General features: G+C 47.2%; 1 protein-coding gene across 7 annotated transcripts in view; it reads right to left on the minus strand.

The window, feature by feature from the left end:
- synrg (synergin, gamma) overlaps positions 1-25,357 on the minus strand; it is a 54,614-nt gene that overhangs the window by 25,043 nt on the left and 4,214 nt on the right. For 2 of the 7 annotated variants that reach the window (XM_076282244.1, XM_076282241.1), the window contains exons 2-15: positions 23,369-23,409; positions 21,355-21,494; positions 19,875-20,002; positions 19,523-19,628; positions 19,181-19,292; positions 17,232-17,540; positions 15,059-15,364; positions 13,179-13,259; positions 12,740-12,936; positions 9,700-10,008; positions 8,949-9,085; positions 6,290-6,408; positions 5,934-5,996; positions 3,299-4,360 (exon numbers count right to left, since the gene is read on the minus strand). In XM_076282244.1, coding sequence (XP_076138359.1) covers positions 3,299-4,360; positions 5,934-5,996; positions 6,290-6,408; positions 8,949-9,085; positions 9,700-10,008; positions 12,740-12,936; positions 13,179-13,259; positions 15,059-15,364; positions 17,232-17,540; positions 19,181-19,292; positions 19,523-19,628; positions 19,875-20,002; positions 21,355-21,494; positions 23,369-23,409 — 3,110 coding nt within the window. The remainder of the gene's footprint in view (positions 1-3,298; positions 4,361-5,933; positions 5,997-6,289; positions 6,409-8,948; positions 9,086-9,699; positions 10,009-12,739; positions 12,937-13,178; positions 13,260-15,058; positions 15,365-17,231; positions 17,541-19,180; positions 19,293-19,522; positions 19,629-19,874; positions 20,003-21,354; positions 21,495-23,368; positions 23,410-25,357) is intronic. The other 5 variants (XM_076282248.1, XM_076282247.1, XM_076282243.1 and 2 more) reach the window with 4 other exon arrangements.

Below are 25,357 nucleotides of genomic sequence, written 5' to 3' on the forward strand. Positions count from 1 at the left end.
TCGAGAGCTGGGTGGTCCGTCGACGGACTCCCCCATGACACTTTAGAGGCCGACTGCATTAAGGTTAGGGCATGCGCACAAATCAGGGCCATACGACTCCTGTAGAGAACAAGCAAAGAGCGCAGAGAGATTCAAACTAACATGGCTCATTGCTACAGAACACCCACAGGGATGATAATATGGGAACAATTTACACTGTTCGATGAGCAGTCAGAGACGGTAATGGAGTTATTTGCAGGTGTGTGACTGCCATGCTTAACCCTTAAAGGAGTACCGTCACACCGGTGTGATGGAAATGTTGAGAAATGAACGTTCTAAAGAATATCTGGGTTCATTGAATTCAACATAGAATTTTAGAACCTTCAATTGTTGCGGAACTTAGAATGTTCAAAAACCTACACCTTTAAGGGTTAAAAAGCCTCAACTGCAAAAAGAGCACTGCTTCTCTCCCATAATTCTCAGGTCAGGAAACCGTTAGAAAATACTTTCACTTACAGTCGGATAAATAGGTTCGGACACAAATACTTTACGGAAACACAATCGAGACGTCTAGTGATAGTGAAAATAAATTAAAAGTATATCATATATTATTCCTGTATTAAAAAATACACTATTAAATTCATATGTATACAGTCTTGCATTTTTTTCTATTTTTTTTCCCCGTTCTTTAATATAAACATTTTGATCTTACAGACACGCAGGATACAAACACAAATGCAACCCTACTTCATCCTACAATACTTCTTTTGTTTTGTTTTCTCGTTTGTTTTCTTGTCAATTTCACAAATTGGAAAAAAGGCAGGCACACTGCAGCATAAGCAAGGCAAGATGGGGGTTCCACTCCTCTTGGGTAAACAAACCAGTCCAGACATGAAGTCGGTAGGAAGGATCGTAACACTTTTTCTCAAACCGGGCTCAATTGTACAGCTGCATTCCTGAACACTGCACACCGCACAATATGTAGTGGTGGAGTTGGGGTGCAAATAAATACGGTCTCTTTTAGGGGCAAATACTCAGGTGCACAGTGCAAGTGACTGTGACTCTTACGAGCCTCTAGTCCCCCTAAAAGACAAAATACTGCTATGGTTTTCTTTACGATCTTCAGTGAGGGAGCACCAGCCGACTAGATCATCAGAGGTATATGGGCCAGAGTGTGAGAGACGGAGGAAGTGAGTACTAAAGAATGAAGGGCAGCTGGCTAGATAAGAGCTTTAGGAACATTGCTCCAGTGACCTAACTGGATATATGCAGATATATTAATTAGGACATTCCATAAGGATAAGGGGGTGGGTCGATCAAAGGCCTGAATTTGGTGGTCGGGGGCAAACAGATTGTACGAGGGTGTGTATGAAGGTGGTATTAAGGGACTGAAGATGTGGGGCCACGTGATCCTGATATGCTTGTTGTGTTATGGACGAGGGAACAACACCATGATGAGGACCGTGGAAATGGACAGATATGAGAATGTTGGCTCACAAATGAGATATGTGTCAGATATGAGTACACACACACACACACACACACACACACACACACACACACACACACACACACTTCCAAGCCCACGTGCCAAAAACGCACAGAACATATGCACACATAAAAATGCAGACACACTCTCTCACAGAGCCATCACAAACACACACACGGTAAGAGATCTTGAATGGAGGCTGAGTACCCCAGGCCCTTGAGAGGGAGAGGAAAGAAGTAGCGCGGCGAATATATAAATAACGGAGGCTGTGTGCATGTCTGTGGAGGACTGAGGGGTGGAGCTGAACGGAATATCCATTAGCGCCGACACCAACTGAATTCATCTTCAAGTTTGCGAGCATGCAGGAAAGAAAAGAAAAGGCTTTGGCCTCATTCTCGCAATGGAAACCCAACGAATACAACAGTGACGGCGGTGACGACAATGACAACACTCAAATGAAACGAATCGGCCAAGTGCGAAGAAAACCGCTCAGCTAAGAAACAGCCGATGCATGCCAAGTGCATGGTGCCGTAGCGTGTGCACTAACACTTCCCATCTCCGAGTGTGCTTCTGAAACGTCTGAGACGGTGTGGCCACCTGCTGATCTCTATTCTCTACATTCAGAGGGGGCTTCAGTGAAGTGCTCCGACAAGCCTGGGATTCGTGGCATACCAGATGGGATGGTAAACACTACACTGGCCTAGATAGTCGTCCCTGGCATAGGGAGCTCAGCTGAGTGCCACTGGACCACGGGGTCATCGAGTGAGTGGGAGCGTACACACCACTCGACTGTAGATGCTATCGCAGATAGATCAGGATCGGATATACTGTATCGGAGTACATGGACACAATCTTTAAAATTACATTGCCGGTCCTGATACAGAAGCTGGCTCTATCGAGAGAGTTGCGGAAATATATTAAGTTACAACAGGCTGTAATACCTGAGCTACGATCTGGAAATAAAAACTACAGGTGAAAACAACCATTCGGTTGTTTAGGTTTCAGTTGTTCCGTGCGGAGAACTGAGCAGTATAGAGGCTACACTGGCACAAACTTTAATCACTGCTCGGATTATAGTGAGTTATTTTGTCTGCTAACTTTTGCCTTATCTACGAACGGTCCATGCTCATGCTAGCACAGTGACGTGATGTGTTACTGTATAGAATAGTGGTACGACGCACTAAAGACATGTTTACACTGTGTTTCAACATATGTGGCTCCAGGCAACTTTGTCTTCTTTTCTTTACTTCTTAGTCGTTTGTGGAGCTGTGGTATGAATTAAACATCTATTAGCAGGTGCATCACACTAACTTACAAGAAAGAGCACCACGATAGAAAGCCATTTAGAGAACAGCGTGCAAAACGATCCAAACTCTGCTGCCATCAATCAAATGAATAAATAAATAAATAAATAAATAAAGCCAGCAACTTGGCATACCTCAATAAATATGTATAAATAATTAAATATACACACACATAAACGAATGCATATGCATTAATGTGTAACTGTACAAACTGTACAGTTGAGCAATGCACAACAGGAAGGAGACGATGGCACGATATGAGTGTTATGGGGGGGGTGATGTGATATGCGATGATGAGGTTAGGTGATGTGCATGCAGAGCCAGGTATGCTAGCTGATGCTAACGCTAACATTGCTGTGCTGCTTCTCTGACTGGAGCCTACCAATACCAGGGCTGGGTTATCTACGAGAGAACTGATAGGGGGTCGGACTAGAAATGAGAGGTCGAGAGAGGGGATTGGTCTACAGGCAGCCTACGGGTAGGCAGAAGGCGTGGCCTCACCAGAGGAGGCGCACCAGTTCCTCACCTGCGGCGTGTGGCTGGTGGGCGGAGAGACCAGGCAGGTCCAGCGAGCTGTCGGACGCGCCGTGGCGCAGGTCTCCGCCAGCCTCCACCAGCTTGAGGTCCAGCTGCAGGGACAGGGCGTCCTCCTCGCGGCCGCCGCCGCCACCGCTGCTGCTGCCGCCAAGCGAGGGCAGGTCCAGGGATTTGACCGAGGCCGAGTCCTCCTTGGCCTGCCGGAAGGCACGCTCGGCCGGGCTGCATCGGTCCGACACCGAGCCACCCAGCGCCGTCGTGCCCATGCCCAGACGCGACGCCTGGAAGTCGGCGAAGTCGTCGGCCGCCACGTCGCTGCCGCGGGGTGAGGAGAAGGAGCCGGAGAGGCCGCCGCCCGAGAGCCCGCTGCAGCCGCCGCCGATGCTGTCCTTACCGTTGCCGCTGGCGTTGTCGTCGTTGTACGCGGAGCCCAGGCCTCCCTCCAGGGACAGCTGCTTGAAGACGTCGTAGCGGTCAGGGCCGGAGCAGGAGCCCAAGCTGGGCTGCCTCTGGGGCCCACCGCTGCCTCCGTGGGACTCCGACGAGCTTCCGAACGCCAGGAAGTCGGCAAAATCGTCCTGCTGCTGCTGCTGCTGCTGCTGCGCCGCCAACACCGAGCCGACCCCGGCGGTGCCAGAACCCGTCACTGCGTCTGCGGAGGAAGAGGAACCGAAGAGGGCAAAGTCGCCAAAGTCGTCTGTGGTTCCCGCGGTGCCTCCCTGGGCCGGCGGCAGCAGCAGAGAGGGCGCCTGGGCCTGGGGTTCGGCCGGACGCGCCGAGGTGGGGAGAGAGGAAGAGGAGGAGGAAGAGGGTGCCGAGGAGAAGAGGTCCAGGTCGGCCATGTTGAGGGGATTGCGGGGGGGCTGAGAGAGAGGGGCCGAAGCCTGCTGAGACAGAGAGTGAGGCTGAGGGGGAAAGGTGGGAGGGGGGAACGCGGGCTGGAAGACTTTGGCGGGGTCTGGCGGCTCTAGTGGAGAGACGCTGTCGGCCGTCTTGAAGTCGGTGAAGCCATCGTCAACACTGACGGACTTAAAGTCGGCAAATCCTTCACCTGCGAGAAAAACAGGAGAGCAAGAGGGTTGGGACAGAATGCTATGACATGTATAATGTACAGAACGTGCAGTGACCAAAAACAACACCAAAGAAGTGGTCATTAGTTTTCCTCCAACTATCTGAAAAGGGCAGTGACACACTAACACGCATGCAAAACTTCACACAGACCACAAATAACATGAACAACATGGTTTCCCAGATATTCATGAGCTTGATCCAATGGGCCAAAAGACACCACAGCACACAACATGAAAAAAGAGCCCCATCCTGGAGGACTGGGTGGAAGGAAGTCAAAAGGGAACGTCAAAAGGAGATGTTCTTCTCAGTTTGGGCAGACCATCTCATCAAGTGAGAGCTACTGTAGTTCCAGTTCCAGTTCCAAGTATATTTTTGAGCTTTTTTCCTGATAAGATAGTAAACAGACTGACAGGAAGTGAGTGGAAGAGAGAGAGATGGGGTGGGAACGGTAAATGAGCCGAGTCGGACTCGAAGCCGGGTCCCCATGGGCACTTGGTCCCAAATGTGGTACAGGCGCTGTAGCCTGTTGAGCCACAGCGCCCGCAGAAAGCGAGTTCCAGTGAAGAGGCTGTGGATCAGAAGAAGGTGCTTGCACCAGGTGGCTGAACACCTCAAAAGAGGAGAGCGGAGTGGAGTAAAGAAGGAAAAACACAGTTGAGGAGTGGACAGTGAAGCCACTGCACTGCACGCAGGACTTACTGGGGCCCCGAGAGCTGGGGTCAGTGGACTCTGTTCTAGTGAGGGGGGAACATCAAGCACAACGCACATTAGCAGGCCAATCGACTTGGAAAACAGGAAAACAGGAGAACATCTAACCTGGGAACAACTAACACCAGCTGATGGCTATGGGAGCCGGCCTCAGGTGTCTATGGTAGTCTGGCTCAGGTGTCTATCGTAGTTGGGGTCAGGTGTCTATGGTAGTTTGGCTCAGGTGTCTATGTTAGTCAGCCTCAGGTGTCTATGGTAGTTGGGGTCAGGTGTCTATGGGAGCTGGCCTCATATGGTAGTCTGGCTCAGGTGTCTATGGTAGTCTAGCTCAGGTGTCTATGGTAGTCTGGCTCAGGTGTCTATGGTAGTCTGGCTCAGGTGTCTATGGTAGTCTGGCTCAGGTGTCTATGGTAGTCTGGCTCAGGTGGCTAAAATCCACAGTTTAGCTATTTCCTGATTTATGAAAAGAAAGGAAACAAAACACCTAGCTTGGTAACAACTAAAACCCTCTGATGTCTACGGTAGTCTGGCTGGGATGGCAAAAAATCCTCCTGTTTAGTTCTTGCTGGGATAATACCAAAATGGGTAAAGCTGGAACACAGATGGATTTTCGCACGGGCTTGTTGAACTTAAACCCAGGGACCCAAAGGCTGTGTAGGCCTGTGAGCTGAATATCTGAAAGACTGAACACGCACAAAAAAACCCTCTGTTGCTCCAACTGCATTACAATTACTGCTCTGACTGAGGTTACGACTCCACACCTGAAGGCCTTTGTTTGACTAAGGCTTTGTTGACTGAAGGCTTTGTCTACTGATACGGAGTGAGGGAGCGGAGTTGGGACTTACCTACGGGTTTCCGCTCCACTGTGGGCTCCAGCGATCGGAACACACTGTATTTATCCCCACCATCTAGGAACGGAGGACAAACAAACAAACAATAAAGCAACAACGCTTACCCTACTGCATTTAAATTGTCAAGTAAAATGTTCATGTCCTCTAAAACCCAAACATATTTGATACCAGAAAGCAGAATACTGCTTTGGATAACAGAGCGTGCTAAGTTCCACATAAATGTATTGTTATTTGGTTTTAAGTTACGTTACGTAAGTTATGTTACATGTAAAAGTGCATGTGTATATGTGTATAAGTGTACATGTATGTTGTTCTAGAGGCCCGTTCTGAAGAGAAAGTGAGGTCCATACCTGAGGCAGGAGGTGCAGGCTCTGGCGGCTGCTCCACAGACATCTGCTTGAAAGCGGCGTACTTGTCTGACGATGAGGAGGATGAAGATCCAGACACGGGCGTCAGCATGGCGGGAGCGCTGGGGGAGAGAGAGACGGGAATATTAGCATCAGGGCCAAACTCATTCTCCCTGTCCCCATCCCTGGCCCTCGCTTTCTTTCTGTGCACCTCGTTCATTTATTCTCCACTCGGCTTTCTCTATCACTCGCTCTCTTTGATAGCACAGGGGGAAAAAAAATCCCATTAAAATACAATGATCCCTCCCATAGCTTCTCAAACTGATTGGTCACCTGTGTATGAGATAAGAGAAATCAAACGCTGCAAGGGATTCTGGGAGTCACCAACGCTGCCTGGAAACACCTGCCTGTCCTCAACCTACAACAAGGGCCCTGGCCAGAGATGATCTCTCCTTCCTCTTGATTCCCTAATCTGTCAGCTCCCTGATTTACTCCTTCACTTCTTCACACACACTCTTCACACACACTCTCTCTCTCTCTCTCTCTTTCTCCTCCTCTTTTTTAATTAGACAGTGATCCTGTGCTCCTGGGAGCGACAGATGCAGCCTCCGTAAACAACAGCGCTCTCGTGTCTGAGGCTGAGGAGTGACGCACGCTTTGTTGAACGAGTATTGTCTGTCACATTGATACGCTATCCTTTCTTTATTCTTTCTTTCTTTTTTTTTATTCGTTTAGGCAGCAAAACCAAAAGATAATTGCCTTTCAGCTGCCTTCTGCCTTCCCCTCCTAGATAGCTCCAGACCCCTCGGAGCAGTTTTCTTTTTGAGGACCCCGTTAAACAGAGTCTGAGACACACACATGTACACACACACACACACATACAGACCACAAAGGGACAACTGGGGAAAATGAGCTTATCTGTAATCCTACTAAAATGAATTCATTAACAGCCATGGCACGGCCTAATTGTTAGCCCAGGCAGATTATTACACGGCGTTACAAAGGAGGCCTTATCGGCATGACCAGGAGATGGGGGCAGCGGTGGGAGAGAGAAATGCTACAGCGGCCAAACAATGGACCAGCTCCCGCACACCGCTCCGACCGACTCTCCGAGGGAGGAGACTGCGGACAGACGGAGGAAAGGGAGGTGTGGTGTGGGAGCTGAGGTCAGAATTGTGTTCACATTCGCAGACATCCGTTTGCATACAGTTTTCTCAAAGATCCTTGATCAACCCTCTCTGGTTTTCTGTTTGCCTTGAGTTCTCCGCAAACATACATGGTAGCTGGGTTACCAGTGAGTTGTAATGTTCAATACAAAATCAATCAACTTTAACAGTCCAGAGAAACGTGTTCGCCACAAATGTTAATTTGAATGCCCTTCAGGAGTGGACTCAAACCACTGAGTCAATATGTAGGGTGTGCTGTACAATGTCAATGATCATGCAAGCCATTATTATGCTGACAAATCCTTTCTCCAGAACTGCACTCTGACATTCACCAGGCAATTCACAGTTCATGAGATCATGAAATCAAATGATATGTAATCAGAAAACATAATTTTGCTTGGCAGTGTACAGTTCAGCAAACGCCAATTCACGCATACTGAGAATGGCTGGTGTTTTGAATAGAGGGAGAGAAGTAACTCTAATCTGAGTTTGAACTGAATCCAAGTCTACAGGCTGAAAGTGCTCATACTGACCTACACCATGTGTAGACCTACACCATCATGTTCCTTTGACTGAAGGAACTTCCTGATCTTGTGACTTGCTTATCTTGGTCTCCCTTAAGCAACGAGTATACTTCTGCGCATATGCTATACTAGTCTGGAAAAATCCAAACTGGGAAACGTTTTCAACATTTGCATTGCGACAGGCGCTACCTTTGAAATAATTGGTCCAGTCTGTACCAATCACATTGATCAGAGATTCCTAACATTACTTCCTACTTCGCCTGAACTTTACAAACCGACAATAAACAGCATCAACAGTCAGGAAACAATGTATGTGGATCTACCTGCGCTGCATTTTTCAACTGCTTTTTTGATGTTTGCCGGTGTTGCCACTTCTGTTTATCACAATAAGTTTCGGTTTCATCTTCCCCTCTCATCGCTGATTGCGGATTTTTCTTGTCTGAGGGAAACGGTTATGGTCTGCAAGCTATCCCAAGTGGTCCGCGAGCAGACGTGGTAAAATATAATATAGATGAATTGTTTATTGTTTGTAAATTGAACCTTGTATGTAAATCCAAACAGTTCTGCAACACTACGCTAGTTTCAATCATATGAATCCTCTGACACAATAAGCAAGTTGCCAAGACAATAAGCAAGGTGGTTCAGAGAGTAGGCCTATTGTGTAATATACTGTTGAAGTAGGTCTACTGTTTTTTTTTTTTTTTTTTAGCTAGGCGGTCCGTGATTTTTTTTTATTTATTGGTTAAGTGGTCCTTGGTCTGAAAAAGTTTGAGAAACACTGCTGTAGGGTCATACAGTTATGCATAACCCCCATTTACTAGATCAGCGCTGTACTACAGGTCCAGTTTTGCACGGAAGCACGGCGCACAGAAAGGCCGTATGGAACAGACTTGACAAATGACAAATTTTGCGTCACCATTTCAGTGCGTAGACCGCATCTGTAGAAGTGTCCTTGGGCCTTTAGGGTTTTACCTGCTCTGAGGGGCGGCTGCAGCCGGAAAAGAGCTCCCTGAGTCGCTCTGGAAGTCGGCGAACGAGTCGTCTCCTCCACCTGCCTTCGGGGCCTCCTGGAAGTCCTGGAAGTCGTCGTCATCTGCCGCTTTGGTCCCCTGAAAAGATACCGACAGCAAAAAGACAAATGACAAGTCAGCTCTAGCGCCAATATGACATTCTTTCAGGTTTGGACAAAGCATTCTTCAGATGCATGGTAGACACCGACAGGGGAGCATCATTCTAGGAGTGGACATATGTCACATATGCTAAAAAGCTAACAATCTATTCAACTACACAGGGTGCAGATATGCCAAGACTCACCACAGCTATTAATTTTATATAGGTCATTAGAGAATTTGTCTCAAATTACGTCTCAGTTTTGGCTTAATACATCACTTCATCATGAATCTCTAAAAATATACAGTAACATACATTGTGAGTGAACAAGCCTTTTAGCATCTTCGTCACTGAATGGACAGAAGGTCCTGAATGGACTTTTTTCATAGCAGCCATTTTGACATGAAATATATTAAGTAACATCTGTGCTTGCCCTATCATTTTATGTGAAAATGGCTGTTGTGAACATATATATATTGTTACCCACAAATACAATAAAATAAATGAGTACCAAAACCAAAATGGCCGCTGTGAGAAAGGTCTATAGGCTGACATGAATGCCCTCCCATTGACACCCTTTGAATGGGGGTGGTGTGTGGCCCGCCTTCCTCACCTGTACCGGAGGGAAGCTGGCAATGAAGCCGGATGTGGGCTGTGCTGTTGGAGGGTTAGGGGTCATGCCAATGACGGGTGCCACAGGAGTTGGCATCGCCATGGAGATGGCCGGCGCTGCAGTGGGCATGGCCATAGAGACGGCCGGTGTGGGGTTCTGCATCGCCATGGAGACGGGCGGCTGGGCCATGATTGGCGGCTGGTGCTGGGACATGACGGCGGGCATGGCCATGGTGAGGCCTGGCAGGTTGGGCACGGGCGGAGAGGGGAACTGGTTCAGGATGTCGGGACTCATCACCGGGATGCCACTCTGGAGGAGGATGAGAGAAAATATAAACTTCATACTTCACTTCATACACCCATAGATGATCAATTTTCAAGTAAAAATACATGTACTGAGTGACAAAGAAGATAAAAATGTACACTTCTTCAAGGGGACTTCATCACAACATGACAACATACACTGAAGACACCTCTTTTAATTTTTCACATTTTGCTTTAGTGTTATCATTTAAAAACGGAACTGAAAGAAATGCCAGGCTACACTATGAAGATCCTTGTGGACTGTTTGGCATATCCATACCCAGGTCTGACATAGTGCCACAGCAGTACAGCAGTCAGCAACACACCCGACGGCTATCAGTATTTCATGTTCCTGCACTGATCTTCGGTGTGGCAGAGGAGAGGCAGGTCACAGTGGGCATTCACAACGCCCGTGTGATGCCTGAGAGCCTCGGACACTGACAGGGACTTTCACAGAGGAGAAGCGCCCCAGAACGCCACCTGCCACCACCCCTGTCAGAGCCGTCCATCTCACAGGGGTGACCTTGGGCTTGATTGGCTGTGCTACAGGTGGCCTCAAACACAGGGCTAGAACACACAGCGTGCTTGTCTTCTAGGTGTGCATTTATGTGTGTGTGTGTGTGTGTGTGTGTGTGTGTGTGTGTGTGTGTGTGTGTGTGTGAGAGAGAGGAGCGAGTGCACTGTAAGGCAGCAATTAAAGCTCTGAGGCGAGCGCAAAAACACAGGAAGGTCTCTTTTCCTCTGCCCTTTCACTCATTTTCTCCCCTTTCCTTTCTTTTCTCCACAGTGATGGAGAGAACAAGGTTGAAAGGACAAGGAGAATGAGAGAAGAATGAGCAAGAACAAAAGAAACAGACACAGAGAGAAAGCTGGAGAGACAGCGTAGAGGTGGGGGGAGAGGAAAAAGAAAGAGAGAATGGGGGGGAATGACAGAGGGAGAGATGCCTCCCTCAATTATTCATTAAAGTCAAGTTTCACACTTAGCCAGCCATTACCAACTGTTTCCGGAGAGCAGTGTCCCACAGGACAGGAGAGATTTGCATTAGAAAAAGACGCCTGTTATTACCAGCTCACTCTCACACAAACACTTCGTCTCTCTCTCTCTTTTTCCCCTCTCTCTCTCCATTTCTTTATCTCCCAAGGGGCTGGCTGTCAGCCGCCAGCCTGAGGAGATAAAACAACTCCCACCAGCAGAGAGTGTGTGTGTGTGTGTGTGTGTGTGTGTGTGTGTGTGTGTGTGTGTGTGTGTGTGTATGTGTGCATGTGAGTGTGTGCGTGTTGTGTGTGTGAGTGTGCATGTAGTGTACATACACAAGGGGCAAACATTGTATGTGCCTATGCACACAGTTAGTGTGGGACAGGTGTGCATTTATATATTCAAGGTGTGTGGGTGTGTGTATGTGTGTGGGTGTGTATGTGTGTGTGTGTGTGTGTGTATGTGTGTGTATGTGTGCATGTGAGTGTGTGCGTGTTGTGTGTGTGAGTGTGCATGTAGTGTACATACACAAGGGGCAAACATTGTATGTGCCTATGCACACAGTTAGTGTGGGACAGGTGTGCATATATATATTCAAGGTGTGTGGGTGTGTGTATGTGTGTGGGTGTGTATGTGTGTGTGTGTGTGTGTGTGTATGTGTGTGTGTGTGTGTTTGTGTGTATGTGTGTTGGGCATATGGCCATGGGGGATAAGCTCACCTGTGCACACAGAATGTGTGTGCATGTGTGTCTCTGCATGCTAAGCACAAGACCCTCTGGTACGGTTATATGACCTACACACACAGACACAGTGTGTGTGTGTGTGTGTGTGTGTGTGTGTGTGTGTCTGTGTGTGTGTGAGTGAGAGAGAGAGAAAGCGAGAGAAAGAGAAAGAGAGAGACAGATTGTGTGTGAGTGAGTGTGTGTGTGTCTGAGGATGTATTTTATATAGGGATGTGGTTATAGGCTGACATTCATCTGTTTTCCAATTATCCCTCTGGTCCCATGAGCAGAGCTATTCTCTTTTTAATGTTTAGGTGTAGTCTGTATGTGTGTGTGTGTGTGTGTGTGTGTGTGTGTAGAGGGTATCAGTTTAACATAATATGCCATGTTGTGCCTAGGTATCGATTAGCATTATGAGTTACGAGACCCATCTGACACCAACCATGAAATTCATGGAGGATTAGGAGGTTAACAGACGTTAATCACAATGCACCTCATCACAAATTAGGACTGAGGCAACAGGTCCCTTTTCTGACCTGGACACAATTGCCATAATTGGATGAAACACTATTCAAGGCCTAATTAGTTTGATCATTTACATGTAAATGAGTAAACGGCGAAGTGACAGTGTCAGAAAAGTCAAATATCTGCCATATTAATGAATTAAAAAAAATGCACACAGTTTTGAGAAACAATTATGACAATGCCGTCCAATTTCAATGTTAAATGCTGAAGTCTTCTTAAGCTGTCTTTGTCATTTGACCCATTTAACATGGTCTTAAAAGTTTAATTAAAACAAAATAATTCCTCTAACCTTGCAGGTGATTTTTCTGACCATGGAAGCAAATCAAACATTTTCTATGTCAATATTACAGTGCAAGTCTCTTACATTACTATTACTACTAACCTCAATTAGACAAACTAATCCTAACCTACAAACCATAAACAATTCTCGAGGGGCTGAAGTGTTTCACCCATGTCATGCCACACTGCATGAAAGAAGAAGAGCCATCATTCCTAGCATGAAGCGAATAGTCTACCTGTGCGACCCCTATCAGGGCGAGGACGGTGTAGAGCTCCTCCTTGGTCAGCTTGCCTGGCGTGGTGCGGTTGGCCTGGGCCCAGATCTGCCCTAGAGCCTCTCGGGGCAACCCCGACGACATCAGGATGGGGTAGAGCTTTGCTGTGTCGATGCCCGCGGGCGTCATGGTGAACTCCAGCACCTTCTTAAACATCTCTGCAGGACACGTCACACATAAACAACAATCAGTAATGAGCATTCAGACTCAGACGCAGCAACAATTTGCCGAATACCACACACACAAACACACACACCTAGTCGATTCTTGACTTAATCTAGCTCTTACAGTCACAGATCACGCACCCTTACTGTATATAAAACATGCTTAGTGTAATGTAGAAAGCATCTGTACACTAGGTTGTCTAGTGAGTGTGTAAAGGATGCCATGCTAGTCTCACCTGGGATGAGGCTGTCGTTGTAAAGCCAAGAGGGCACCATGGGCTGCAGATGTTCCTGCTGTGGGTACACCCCCACACCTGCTAACAGAGACACACAAACACACACACTTTCACACTCACTCTTTCACATTTGGTGTGTGTATGTTGCTCACATCTGTGTGACACACACACAAACACCAACATTTCCCTCTAATAATGTTGGGAGGGCAGCTTACAGCATCTTAATGAGTCTAATATCCAGTCCTCTCACAAATACATACTGCAGCCACCACATTAAGTATCTTACCCAGCCTGTCTGTACATTCTAACTGAAGGATTATCACATGAAGGGCCTGGGTGGCCAGTCTTTGTGAACAGCCTTGGAAGTAGTCTCTTGTTTTCTCATCACTTAGCATGTGACAACCATGCATCTCCAAAAATTTCCTCTGGGTATGAGGGGGATGACGATAATGGCTGACGCTAGCTAATCTGTTCCTATTAACTCCACTGAATAACATAAATCTGACAAATACAAACATGCCGCAGGCAGAGAGGATTCTGGGAAATTGGAACGAACTGTCCAACAAAGTGAGTGACAGATAGAGATAGACATGGGAGGCAGCAAAAGTCTGTTTTGGCAAGTAAGAGCCTGATCCCGGCCCTTTACTCCATTTGTTCACCCGTTAATTAATTAATTAATTCATTCATTATTTAATTCATCCTTCATCAATTCAATCATGTGAGTTAGAAATCAGACAGCTTCTTCATCAATTCAATCGTGTGGGTTAGAAATCAGACAGCTCCTTCATCAATTCAATCGTGTGGGTTAGAAATCAGACAGCTCCTTCATCAATTCAATCGTGTGGGTTAGAAATCAGACAGCTCCATCAATTCAATCGTGTGGGTTAGAAACCAGGCAGCTCAGTGCAAGTGATCGGGCATCCGAAATCTCCTGAAAGAATGTGATCGACTGAGAAAGGAAGTCAACGCTGACAGTGTTACACAGTAGGAAGGACACCCACTCAACCAGAGGCAGACAGGAGTGAGGACTACAGTAGTCTGAGAAATACAGAACAACAAAATCCCAGACTCCGTAGACACATGGAGCCCAGTGGCACGACCTGTCTGTCTGGTGAACTCATTCTGGAAGTTCACGCTAGAGTAGAGAGAGAGAGCGAATGCAGAGAGAGCGAGAGAGAGAGAGAGAGGGAAAAGCAGGTGATTTAGAGAAAGAGGTAGCCTCGAGTAGAATCAGGTGTGTAAGTGTGTGTTAGCTTTTCCCAAAGGGGCTCTCTGCTGTGCCAGCGTGCTGAGTGTGTGTGTGTGTGTGTGTGTGTGTGTGTGAGAGTAGTCTGACTCATCGTATTCAGGAGTCACAAGGAAACTCTAGAGAATCAGCAGACTTTAAAGATGCTCGGGTGGTTCTGCTGCTGCACACAGAAAATGTCTCATTTGGTTAGAAAATCCAGTCTAGAGACTCCTTGGAAAAGGCATACAACAATCCCATGCATGTGCCAAAAGGGTTAGTAGCGTGTGGTTTTTTAATTTGTATTCAGGGTAGACTGACAATGATTTCAATGATTGGATGAGGCTTGAAATGGTCTGATTATCGGATGCCACAGTTTATAAAATCAATGAAATAACAACAAACAAACAAACAAACGGAAAAAAAAATCAATCGCAGTCATCGCCATGCCAACCAACCGGTGCCTTCCACTGGTGCCGTGTGTCCCAGGTGGCTTGTGAATATTAGTAAGAGAGTGAAAGAGAGGAGAGTGAGACAGCAAGAACCTTCACCAGGCGAGGGGGTTAATAAGGTAATATGGCAGCAAGCCACGTCGGCAGGAGCCCCAGAAGGGACAAGGCCCAAGAGAAGAACCCAAAGACCTCGCTCTCCTCACCACCGATGCCTGTAGCCTGGGCTGGACCGTCGCCTTGGCCAGGAGCCGGTTTGTCTTCAGCAGGGGCTGCTGATGCTGATGCTGGAGCTTCTGGGCTTGTTTCCGTGGTGACGAACGCTGAGCTCAGGTCCTCCGAGGCCTGGGCCCAGTTGCGGGCCTTGGTGCTGGGCTGGAACTGGGCCTGGCCCGAAGAGGCAGCCCGTGAGCCCAGGTGGGCTAGGGGCTTGTGCTGTTTGAAGTGGACCTGAGCTTTGCCGTGAGCGGTCAAGTCGCAGGACGAGAACAGTTTCTCTTCCAAGGAAGGGCCTGGGGTGGTGGGTGAGGAGAAGTTAAGAACCCAGTAGTTGTTGTTGTTGTTGTTGTTGTTGCCCACCCCCCACCCTCCTTTTGGCTTTCCCTGATCGCTCACCTACCCACAACACTTACACACTGCAAGTCTGTTTCAAGGTATGTGCTGTGGAACAGTAAACAGACCTAATCTGCTGTTCAGCAGATCATAAACGGCACATTAAAGAGGGGAGCATGGAACTCTACTCCATCCAAAAAAAATGTCTTTAAATCAGATAAAACGATAACTTGAAATGACTACAAATTGATTAACTAAGGCCGTAGAGATCATTTGATGGTGGAACTACTAATGATGCCCTTAATGTTTTACTTTGAGAAACCCTCAAGGTGATGTAGGTGGCTCTGCTGATCTGCAGCTAGTGGTTTAGCAGCTCTCTGGGACTGCACAAAACAATAATGGGATAGGATGGGATGACATTTTATTGACACTTATTGACACTTTTCTTTTGAGTAATTGAACGATGAACTTTGCTTGTTGACAGACTTTGCACCTCGCCTGCTTTTCAAATTTGGGTCCCTTATTTGGAGTGCAGTTAGATAGGGATTGCATGTCATGTTTACAGCAATAAATCCGTTTCAGACTGTCAAATCTGACCTGCCTATTCGCTGTAAGATTGCTGTTTTAGGCTTGCTAGACTACCAAGGCTAATTTTGCCTTTATCATTTCTAAACACCTGTATTGACATTTTTAGCAACAAGTGGAATAGTTGAGTAAAAAAATCATTGGCCTGACCCTTTAAATAATCCCATGATTACCGGTACACCCGGCCTGAAGAGCTTTGTTATTCTTCTCATCCAACTTGTTGTTTACGCTTACCTACTCCTGTCCTCGAGCCAATGCCCGCTTTCGTTCCCGCACACGGGGGGGGGAGGGGGGGGGTCAAACCACTCCAGACCAATGTAATTGGCCGGCTCCAAACGGAGCGCAAGTGGGTCAGCCGGCCCTGAAGGGATTACGGGGGCGGAATTCCAGGAATTACGCTAGTAGGAGCAGAGCACACGGCGTTCGGCCGAGAGATTTCTCTGCTGATGCCCAGTCCTGGTCCTTCAGCTTTCGTCTCCTCCCTCATCGGAGATGACTAATTACAGGGGAGATCAGAGTAGGGGCTGCCGGGGAGAATCTTAACTGTGTCTGGAGGTCAGGGAGGAGACGGAGAGTCCTTCCCACTTACTCTGATAGGCCATGTCTTCACAGAGGTGGCCCAAGGATAAACAGTAATTGCCCATCTTGGACAACCAATCATAATCACAGGCCTAACAACCAGTGTGTGTGTGTGTGTGTGTGTGTGTGTGTGTCTGCATGTGTGTGTGTTTTGAGTGTGTGTGTGCCTGTGTCTGTCTGAATGTGTGTGTGTGTGTGTGTGTGTGTGGTTGAATGTCATTCTGTGTGTGTGTTTCTAAGTGTGTGCTGAGCTAAGCTGAGCGTTTAGGGTTGTTTACTTGCTACTGCGGGCTTGCCCCTGGGCCTCGGGGCTCCATATGCCAGGCTGTCTGTGAGCAGGGCCCAGGCCTCTCCGGGCGCAGCGCTGACGTAAGAGCACCACAGCCCCCCTCGCACTGAGAGCACTGAGCTATGGAGAGCCTGCTGAGCCTAAACACCTCCCCGCTGTGAGTTACCCACACATAAATACCCCACTCCCACAACTACCCCCCCTTACCACCCCACCCAACCCCCCCCCCCCGCCTTTTCTCCCGGGAGTACCAGTTACTACGGGTTACGGGGAGGGAGTAAGCCAGTGAGTGATGAGACCGGACTGGACTAAAAATGAACATAAAACAGAAATGCTAAAACTAAAGAAAAAAAGGAAAGAACACAGTAGTTTACCTTGGAATGCAGATTGGGAGCTGGAGATGACAGAAGAGTGATGGACGGCAGTGGGGGTGGGCTGGGATTGGAGGAGAGGGTTGGGGGCGGGGACAGAACCCTGAGGGGGAAGCTGGGCCGTGGGGAACGAGGGCTGGGGAACAGCGGAGGAGGAAGAGGAGGAGGAGGTGGATGACGCCTCTACGGGCCCCTGCATAAAGTCACTAAACTCGTCATTGTCCTCGGGAAAGGCAGGCGGGAGGGAGTGAGGGGGAGCAGAGGAGGAGGAGGAAGTGGTGGATGAGGAGGAGGAGTGGAGTGGCGATGAGTCTGTAAAATGAAGAGAGGATGAGAGTAGCACACACCAAAACAGACATACAGACACACACACGCACACACGCGCACACACACACACTCAGACAAACACTCTCACAACTGATGAGGTCAGTACAACACAGTGCGAGTAAATGAACACACAGAGTTATAGAGTAAAACTGAAAACAGTGAAGTCTTCTTCTGCGGGAGTGCACATCAGAAAAGCTGAAAACACAGCAGTCTACCTTTAAAACTGCTGTGGGCGATTATTAAGCTTTACGATCTTTATGGTCCCACAGCTATTGGGAAATTAGATAAATCAGTAACTCCAAGACTCTTTTGAGGTGTATTATCTGTCTAAAATGATCCCAATGTGGCTAATGTAGCTGTTTGATCAAATAGAAGCATCCCCAAATTGCAAGCAACCTAGCCTACTGATCGTTATGTGTGTACACAGCATAGTAAAATGGAATGAGCCCCTGGAAAGATTGTCTTCCGTGGATGCAACATGCAAATGCAAACATCCGCAAACAGCATTCCGTGTCAATTAATTGCATTGCAATGACAATGGCACTGGGATAACCTCTGTGGTTGAACAGGGCTGTCTGCATCCTATCCAGTCGCTTGTTTGTTCCGTTAGCTGGAAATGCAACTTCCTGATGTGCACTACTACAAAGCTCTCAGACACACACTTCTCAGAGACGTCAACAACATGCTAAGAGACAGTCAAGGACACCAGAGACAAAACAAACACAGTGAAACTGTCAAGTGTTTACCTCGACACTTACAAAACAAACTAACAATACTTTACAAGAACAAACGACTAAAGCAGACATAGCAAACTGAAAAAAAAAGAATGTTTGTGGCATTGTCACTTAATAAGCACAGGTGTCAAGAGACAGGTGTGGAAGAGTGTATGACAAAATCCACAGAGAGAGAGAAAGAGAGAAAGAGAGAGAGAGAGAGACAGAGAGAGAGAGGTTGAGATTGAATGGTAGTGACTAAACAATGGAGGAGAAGGATGAAGAGGAGCATAAAGAGGAGGAGGAGGTGGATGACAGCGATCGAGTACGCATGAAGAGAGCGCTGTCTCCCCCATCGCCCCGTGACTCCTGTGGCGAGCGGGAGTGGCGGGGGGCGATCTTGGCTCGGTGACGCGCGCGGCGAGGATCAGAGGAGCTGTAAATAGATAGATCGCTACACAGCAGCCAGCCTGCCAGTGTGCCTGTCTGCCCGCCCGCCAGCTTGCATGACAAGGGCTGGCCCGAGAAAAGGAGAGCAGGAGAGCTCTTACGACAGACTGAAGCAAGACAGGGAGCTGTTTGTCAATGTCGCCTCAGGTGGGCGAGAGAACATGCATGAGTATCTGTGTGTGTGTGTGTGTGTGTGTGTGTGTGTGTGTGTGTGTGTGTGTGTGTGTGTGTGTGGTGTTTGCCTTCTGTGGGCTATGCCAGTTGCTTCCCCGTGTCCAAAGAGGTAGCTGCTGTGCTCTGCTGTGATGCTTTGCTAGGCTGGTAGAGTCCGACATCAGGTGGGACTTGGAAAGCAGACAGTGAGAGATGGAGCTGGAAGGCAGCTGTGTGTTTATGATTGTGTGTGTGTGTGTGTGTGTATAGGTATTATGTGCGTGTGTGTATGCTTGTGTGTGCTTCTACCTGGTTTCTTGGACTGAGAGGATGGGGTGGGGTGCATCCTGGCGTCACGGCTGAAGCCATCCAGGTTGCCTTTGATGGCCTCAAGCGCGTCGTCTCGACTCTTTTCTCCAGTCTGGCAAGTGTTCAGAAACACAAATAGCGTTACTACGGCAACGACTACGACCTCCTTTATGAGCTCACTGCCCAATCCCACAGGACCCCTCAGCATTCAAGTTCTGATGGCCACATAATATACATATACACATGACTGTGGCAGACAGTGGAGGTGGACGTCCCTGTATTGGAGACTTCAGGGAGGTGGAAATGAGCATGTTCAGAGAAAAGGCTGACCTTTGACCCTACCTTGGGTTTGACGCTGCTCAAGAGGCGCAGCTTCTGCTTCTGCTCCTCAAACTGCCGCCTCTTACGATCCTCCTCTAGGAGGCGCTGCTGCTGCTCCAGACGTTTCCTAAGGAGGGCACAGAAAACACACGGAATGAATACAAAATATACAAGCACAAGGAAATCCAGGAAATTGCCAGTTTCAAACATTAGCACTCTTATAATTTCAAACATTAGTACTCTTATAAACCATGCAATCTTTGCATACCACATTCAAATTGACACATATCAAATACACAGATGCTTACACACACACACGCGCACGCGCACACGCACAAACACAAACACAGTTGCAGTATGAATGGGCACTCACTGGTGCTCCTCGGCCATCTGTTTCTGCAGGTCTGCGGGGTACTGTGGGCCAGGAGCTCTCATGCCCATAAACTGTGGCTGGCCCATGAACTGCATACCTGGAGCCTGCATCCCCATAGGCATCCCTCCCTACAGGAGAGAGAGAGAGAGAGGGAGGGAAAGAGAGAGAGAGGTCAAGAACAGAGAGAGGGGGAGTGGAAAGGAGACAGGACAAAGACAGATTGAGAATGAATGAGTGGAAAGTGAGAGGGGGGGAGAGAGAGAGGACAGATAAACAGGGTTCCAGAGAGTAAATGGACAAACAAACGAGAGACAAATAAAAGAGGGATGGATGGAGCCACTTGCGCTGATTAGGGGCATAAACACAACAAGTGCACTCAGACAAAACATGGCCATTAACACTGTGGCCCTAATGCTTTTCAAATAAGCTCACCACACTCCATAAACATAAACAAGCAGCTTCCCTCCCTCACACCTCCGCTAAACACACACACACACACACACACGGCTCTTTTTGCCATCAAAGGTAGAGACCTGCTCTGCTCTGCTCTGCTCTGCGTGTGCCAGATTTGGACAAGGCGAGCTGGTCTCGGATGGGAAGGCTGCAGTGGCGACATCTCTGCCTTGGCCTTTATCGCCAACGTCAGTGTTAAATGTGAGACGTGGCTTGCGGCGGGATGGGAGCGGCTATCAACGGCGGCTCAGACATGATGGAGATTCTCCGTGGCCTTTATCAGCAGAGGTTCATCCCCCCAAGCTTCAAAATGAGCAGCAAGGTGCCATTTACCAGGGGGTTCATATTTCCAAATCAAATGTCTCTCGAGCGCCTTCACACATACACATAATTTCTAAAGTTATTATTGACGGACAATCCATTTGTGGGCGTAAAACTAACTATGGTGACGAACTCCTATGAAGACAATAATTTGGTCACATTAACACCGCTAGTAGTGGTTTATGACCAGTTAAAGTTCTTTCCAGGAGCTCAATTCAATTCACCTGATTTTCACATCCTTAAAAGCATTCTATGCAAGTTTTTTTCCATACCTACAGCTTCAAAGTCATTTTGATGGTAAATGACGAGCCTTCCCAGTTGTACCCTACTCTACAGAGAACCAGCTTTGAAACTTCACTCTCCCCCAACCCGGAAAATCACTAATAGCTTTAGGCCAATGGTGCCATTATTATTATATGGTGCCAGCGTATTATTTATGAAATTGTGAAATATTACCATGTCAGTCAGGATGGCTCTCTGAAGATTATCTTTGGCGGTTTGTAAACAAACCAACATGTACCGTGTCCAGGGAGAAGGGTGCAAGCCATGAGTGGTACATTATTTACGTCAGACATACAGACACTCCTCAACTGTAGGATGAGCCCAACGAGTTGTAAAAAAAAAAAAAAAAAAAAACCCAACACTGCATTTGATACCTTTAACACTACCTGTCTGTTTAAAGGCGAGGTGTGATGATGCCACTCACCTGCATGGCCATGGCACCAGGTGCCATCTGGCCTCCGAAGTTCATTCCCATCATGCCTTGCATGTTGGGCTGCATGACGGGCACCATGGGGAAGGCCTGCTGCTGCTGGGGCTGCTGCTGCTGCTGCATGGGCATCATACCTGGTCAGCACAGGGCAGAGAGGGTGTAGACAGGAGAGCAGTGAGACAACTGGACTGTTAAGGGCCGTTCAAACCAAGAAGGAAATACGCAAAAATAGCAAAACGAAAATAGGAAAAACGAAAATAGCAAAAAGTTATCGCTCTAGCTAATATGAATGATCCCTGGCAGACGATCCCTGCATACAAGGATGATGACATGGATCACCTGATGGCGGTCATTTTTAAGGTTTAAAATTTTTTGGAATCATTCAGCAATACAAAGTAAACTGTGTCATTTCCTACATTACTCAGAGGGATTTAAGATCTACAAACCCAATATCACTCAGTGAGAGATGGCACATTCCCCCGAGCATTCACTCTGTAGTGCTGATGGAACTTCGCATTTACGCTGATAGGGCAACAGCATTTATTTTTCAAATTGGTCTGTGAAGCGGAACTAACGAGTACTCTGGAGAGCAGTAGACCCCGCTCACAGGCTCGCCATTACAGATTTCTGTTAGGAAAGAGCCTCTACCTAATTTTATTACCACAGCAGAAGACACAAGAGAAGCATTGAGAACACTATTTACTGTTGACACAGCCCTTCGGTTCAATGTGATGAGGCTTTTGAGGATGAGCTCCACACTAGTGTTCAAGATATCTAGAAATAGCCTCCTCAAGTCTGTTTGTTTCGTTTGTGTGTGTGCGTGTGTGTGTATGTGTGTGTGTGTGTATGTGTTCATGTATATGTGTGTGTGTGTGTGTGTGTGTGTGTGTGTGTGTGTGTTCGTATATAAGTGTGTGTTTATGTGTGTGTGTGTATGTGTGTGTGTGTGTGTGTGTGTGTGTGTGTGTGTGTTTGTGTATGTGTGTGTGTGTATGTGTGTGTGTTCGTATATAAGTGTGTGTTTATGTGTGTGTGTTCGTATATAAGTGTGTGTTTGTGTGTGTGTGTGTGTGTGTGTGTGTGTGTGTCTGTGTCTGTGTCTGTGTCTGTGTCTGTGTCTGTGTCTGTGTCTGTGTCTGTGTCTGTGTCTGTGTCTGTGTCTGTGTCTGTGTCTGTGTCTGTGTGTGTGTGTGTGTGTGTGTGTGTGTGTATGTGTGTACAGTATGTATGTGTGTATGTGTGTATGTGTGTATGTGTGTGTGTGTGTGAGGCAGAGAGAGAAAGAGCAAGCTGCAACCATGATGACAGATTGCTATGCTGGGCAGAGGGAAAGGGAGGGGAGATAAAATGCGTGTTTGCACAGATGCCGTATCTCAGGACGAGAGATGCTGAATGATTTATTACTGAGAGGGGGCTGAGAGAAATCATAAGACAGGAAGAAAAAGGGAAAAAAGGAAGGAAGGAAAGGGGAAAAAAAGACAGAGGTAGACAGGAAGCAGTACCAGGAGCGCTGAAACTATGAGGACACAACACAACAGTATTAAGTTATTACTGAACCTCACAACAGGGCTGTTATATGTGGCTGTGAGTCTAAGATCTTGCAGGTATAGCTGACATCCTCTCTAATAACTCCCTTTAACAACGCTGTCACAGGCTCTGCTTCAGTGACAGCAGTAGAGAATAGGCAAAGCTATGAGCCATGACAGTTTAGAGCAGTAATGGAGGCCAATCTTTTGCAGTTCTCTAGTGTTGCTATGTTGAACAACGGGAGTCACCTCGGGGGAAATGATGTTAACGTAAAAAAACTCATGATGTGGCAGTTATCTCCTCAATACTGTGTGTATCTCAAGTCTATATCATAACCTTATTTAATGACAAATCTAATGTGTTGAATTAAATAGGTTGGATATCACCTCCTGTACAAGATTATCGACAAAATCAAGGAAATCAAGCGCTATGCAAAAGGAGAAGACAAACCGCAATTGACTTTATAGGACAAGAAGCTCACCTTGCGGAGGTCCCAGGCCCCCTCCTACAGGGTACATGAAACTAAAGAGAAAGGGAGAAAAAAGAACTGGTTACCTCATAGGAAATTCACAGGAGTGTCTCTAGATTCTTTAGACTGGCTATTAAAACATAAAAGAAACATCATTCCAAATCGTATGCTAGGCTAATTTACATTGATGCTCCGCCTTGCTCCAGCTACACCTCCTTAGGTGCTTTAGAAGCTTTCGCATGGTTGACTTTGACCCTTTTGCTGTCACATGTTTCACTTCTCCAGTCCTTTCCCTTCCAAACTAATTATTATTATGATGCTGTCTCATTGTTCATGAACTTAATGTTTGTATTTTATTGTTCTCTAACTAAATGCAATTAAGCTTGTGCTTTATGAGTCGAGTCAAATCTAAATTGCTGTCTTGCTAAGATGACAGTGAGGTTGTCTGAGCTAGCTTGGATAATAATGTGAGAATAATGTGAGCGTCTGAGAAAACACATCACTATTTCAGTGCGATTCTGAGACTATTGGCCAGAAGTCAATTTGCAGATGTGTACATGCAAGTGGGTGAGAGAATGGGAGAGGGCTTGAGTTTGCATGTTTGTAAGATGGGCATGCGCGCGCGCGCACACGCACACACACACACACACACACAGTCTCCAGGGATGGGGCAGTGTTCCGACACGCTTCAGGAGAGTCTGATTCGATAACACTCGGCTGCCGTTGTGAGCAGCAATTATCGATTGGGAAACGGGCTCGGTTGACAGGAGCTCGTTTTGAAAGGGAACATTCTTTTCTTGGTAATTTGCAGCAGTCGGTCAAGCACACAAACAAACACAAACATCCCAGGGAAGAAGGGGGGGGGGGGGGGGATGAAAGAAATCGAGAAAAATCTCAAACCACCTTGAACAATTTAGACAGGAGGTTGTGAATGTTGTCGACAAAGAGAGAAAGAGTGCCAATTGACTTCATACAGCCTTAACGGGCTTTGCTAATGTCTGTATCCCTGTGTTCTGCACTTGGTATAGCCTTCAGAACTTCTATGCAGACTCTCTAAGTTGAGGGCATGATTCCACCAATCAATACCATCTCCTCGCCGGACGATGCTTTAACTGCTTGTAGAATCACTTTTAGGCCCGTTTGTTCAACAATGTTGATCCTTCAGGGTAGATTAATTTAATTTGTGTGTGTGTGTGTGTGTGTGTGTGTTAGAGCTGTGCTTTTGAGGTGTCAGTGAAAAAAGGAAGCGGAGGAGAGTGGTCAGCTAAAAGAGGAAGAGAGGGAGGAGGACGAGGAAGGCATTATCCAGCTGTGTGGATGCAAATGTCAGGAAGGGATTTATGCTAAGAGGATACACAACTCGAGGAGCGACGCTGTGGTCGAGGATTCTAGAACTCACTTTCTCTCTGGAATGAAGCTGGTTGGTCTGTGGAAATCCCCTCACGCAAAATAGGGTTGGGTCCATTTTAATGTGATTCTTAATGGTTCAACTGGACGATATAAATGGAAAGGGCCTGTTGCGGGCAGTGACAGAGATGTCTAATGAGCTCTGAAGAGACTGCAGTTGTTTTATGTTCAGACAACAAACGTCAGACAGAAGATATGACACATTCCAGCACCATAGACCCCCTGTCCTACTTTACAAAGGGGCAAAGGAAGAACAATTTGAACCATAACCGCAACAGAGCTCAATGCATATTATGTGACGGAACTGAAGCACTGCACTGACAAAATAAAACACTAATTAAATAATCACTGTTAGGATGGGTGAGGTCACATGGTAGGGAATCAACATGTGTGAATCATGCAAGCATTTCTGCATTCACTTCTCAATTTGTATTCCTGACGCAACTAGCTCATGACACCAACTGATGGTTAGCTTGAAACCACTACAAACAAAATGAAACCCCAACAGTCTAGTTGGCATTTTCTTTTCAGCTTTAATGCTACGTGACTGGATGTGAGACAGTCTCCTATGTATTTCTGTGTGCCTAGGAAAAG

The sequence above is a fragment of the Alosa pseudoharengus genome, unplaced genomic scaffold, assembly GCF_046254945.1.
Source record: "Alosa pseudoharengus isolate Yale_2024_CS ecotype anadromous, Long Island Sound unplaced genomic scaffold, YU_APseudo_1.1 YU_APseudo_1.1_scf_13, whole genome shotgun sequence".
Lineage (NCBI taxonomy): Eukaryota > Metazoa > Chordata > Actinopteri > Clupeiformes > Clupeidae > Alosa > Alosa pseudoharengus.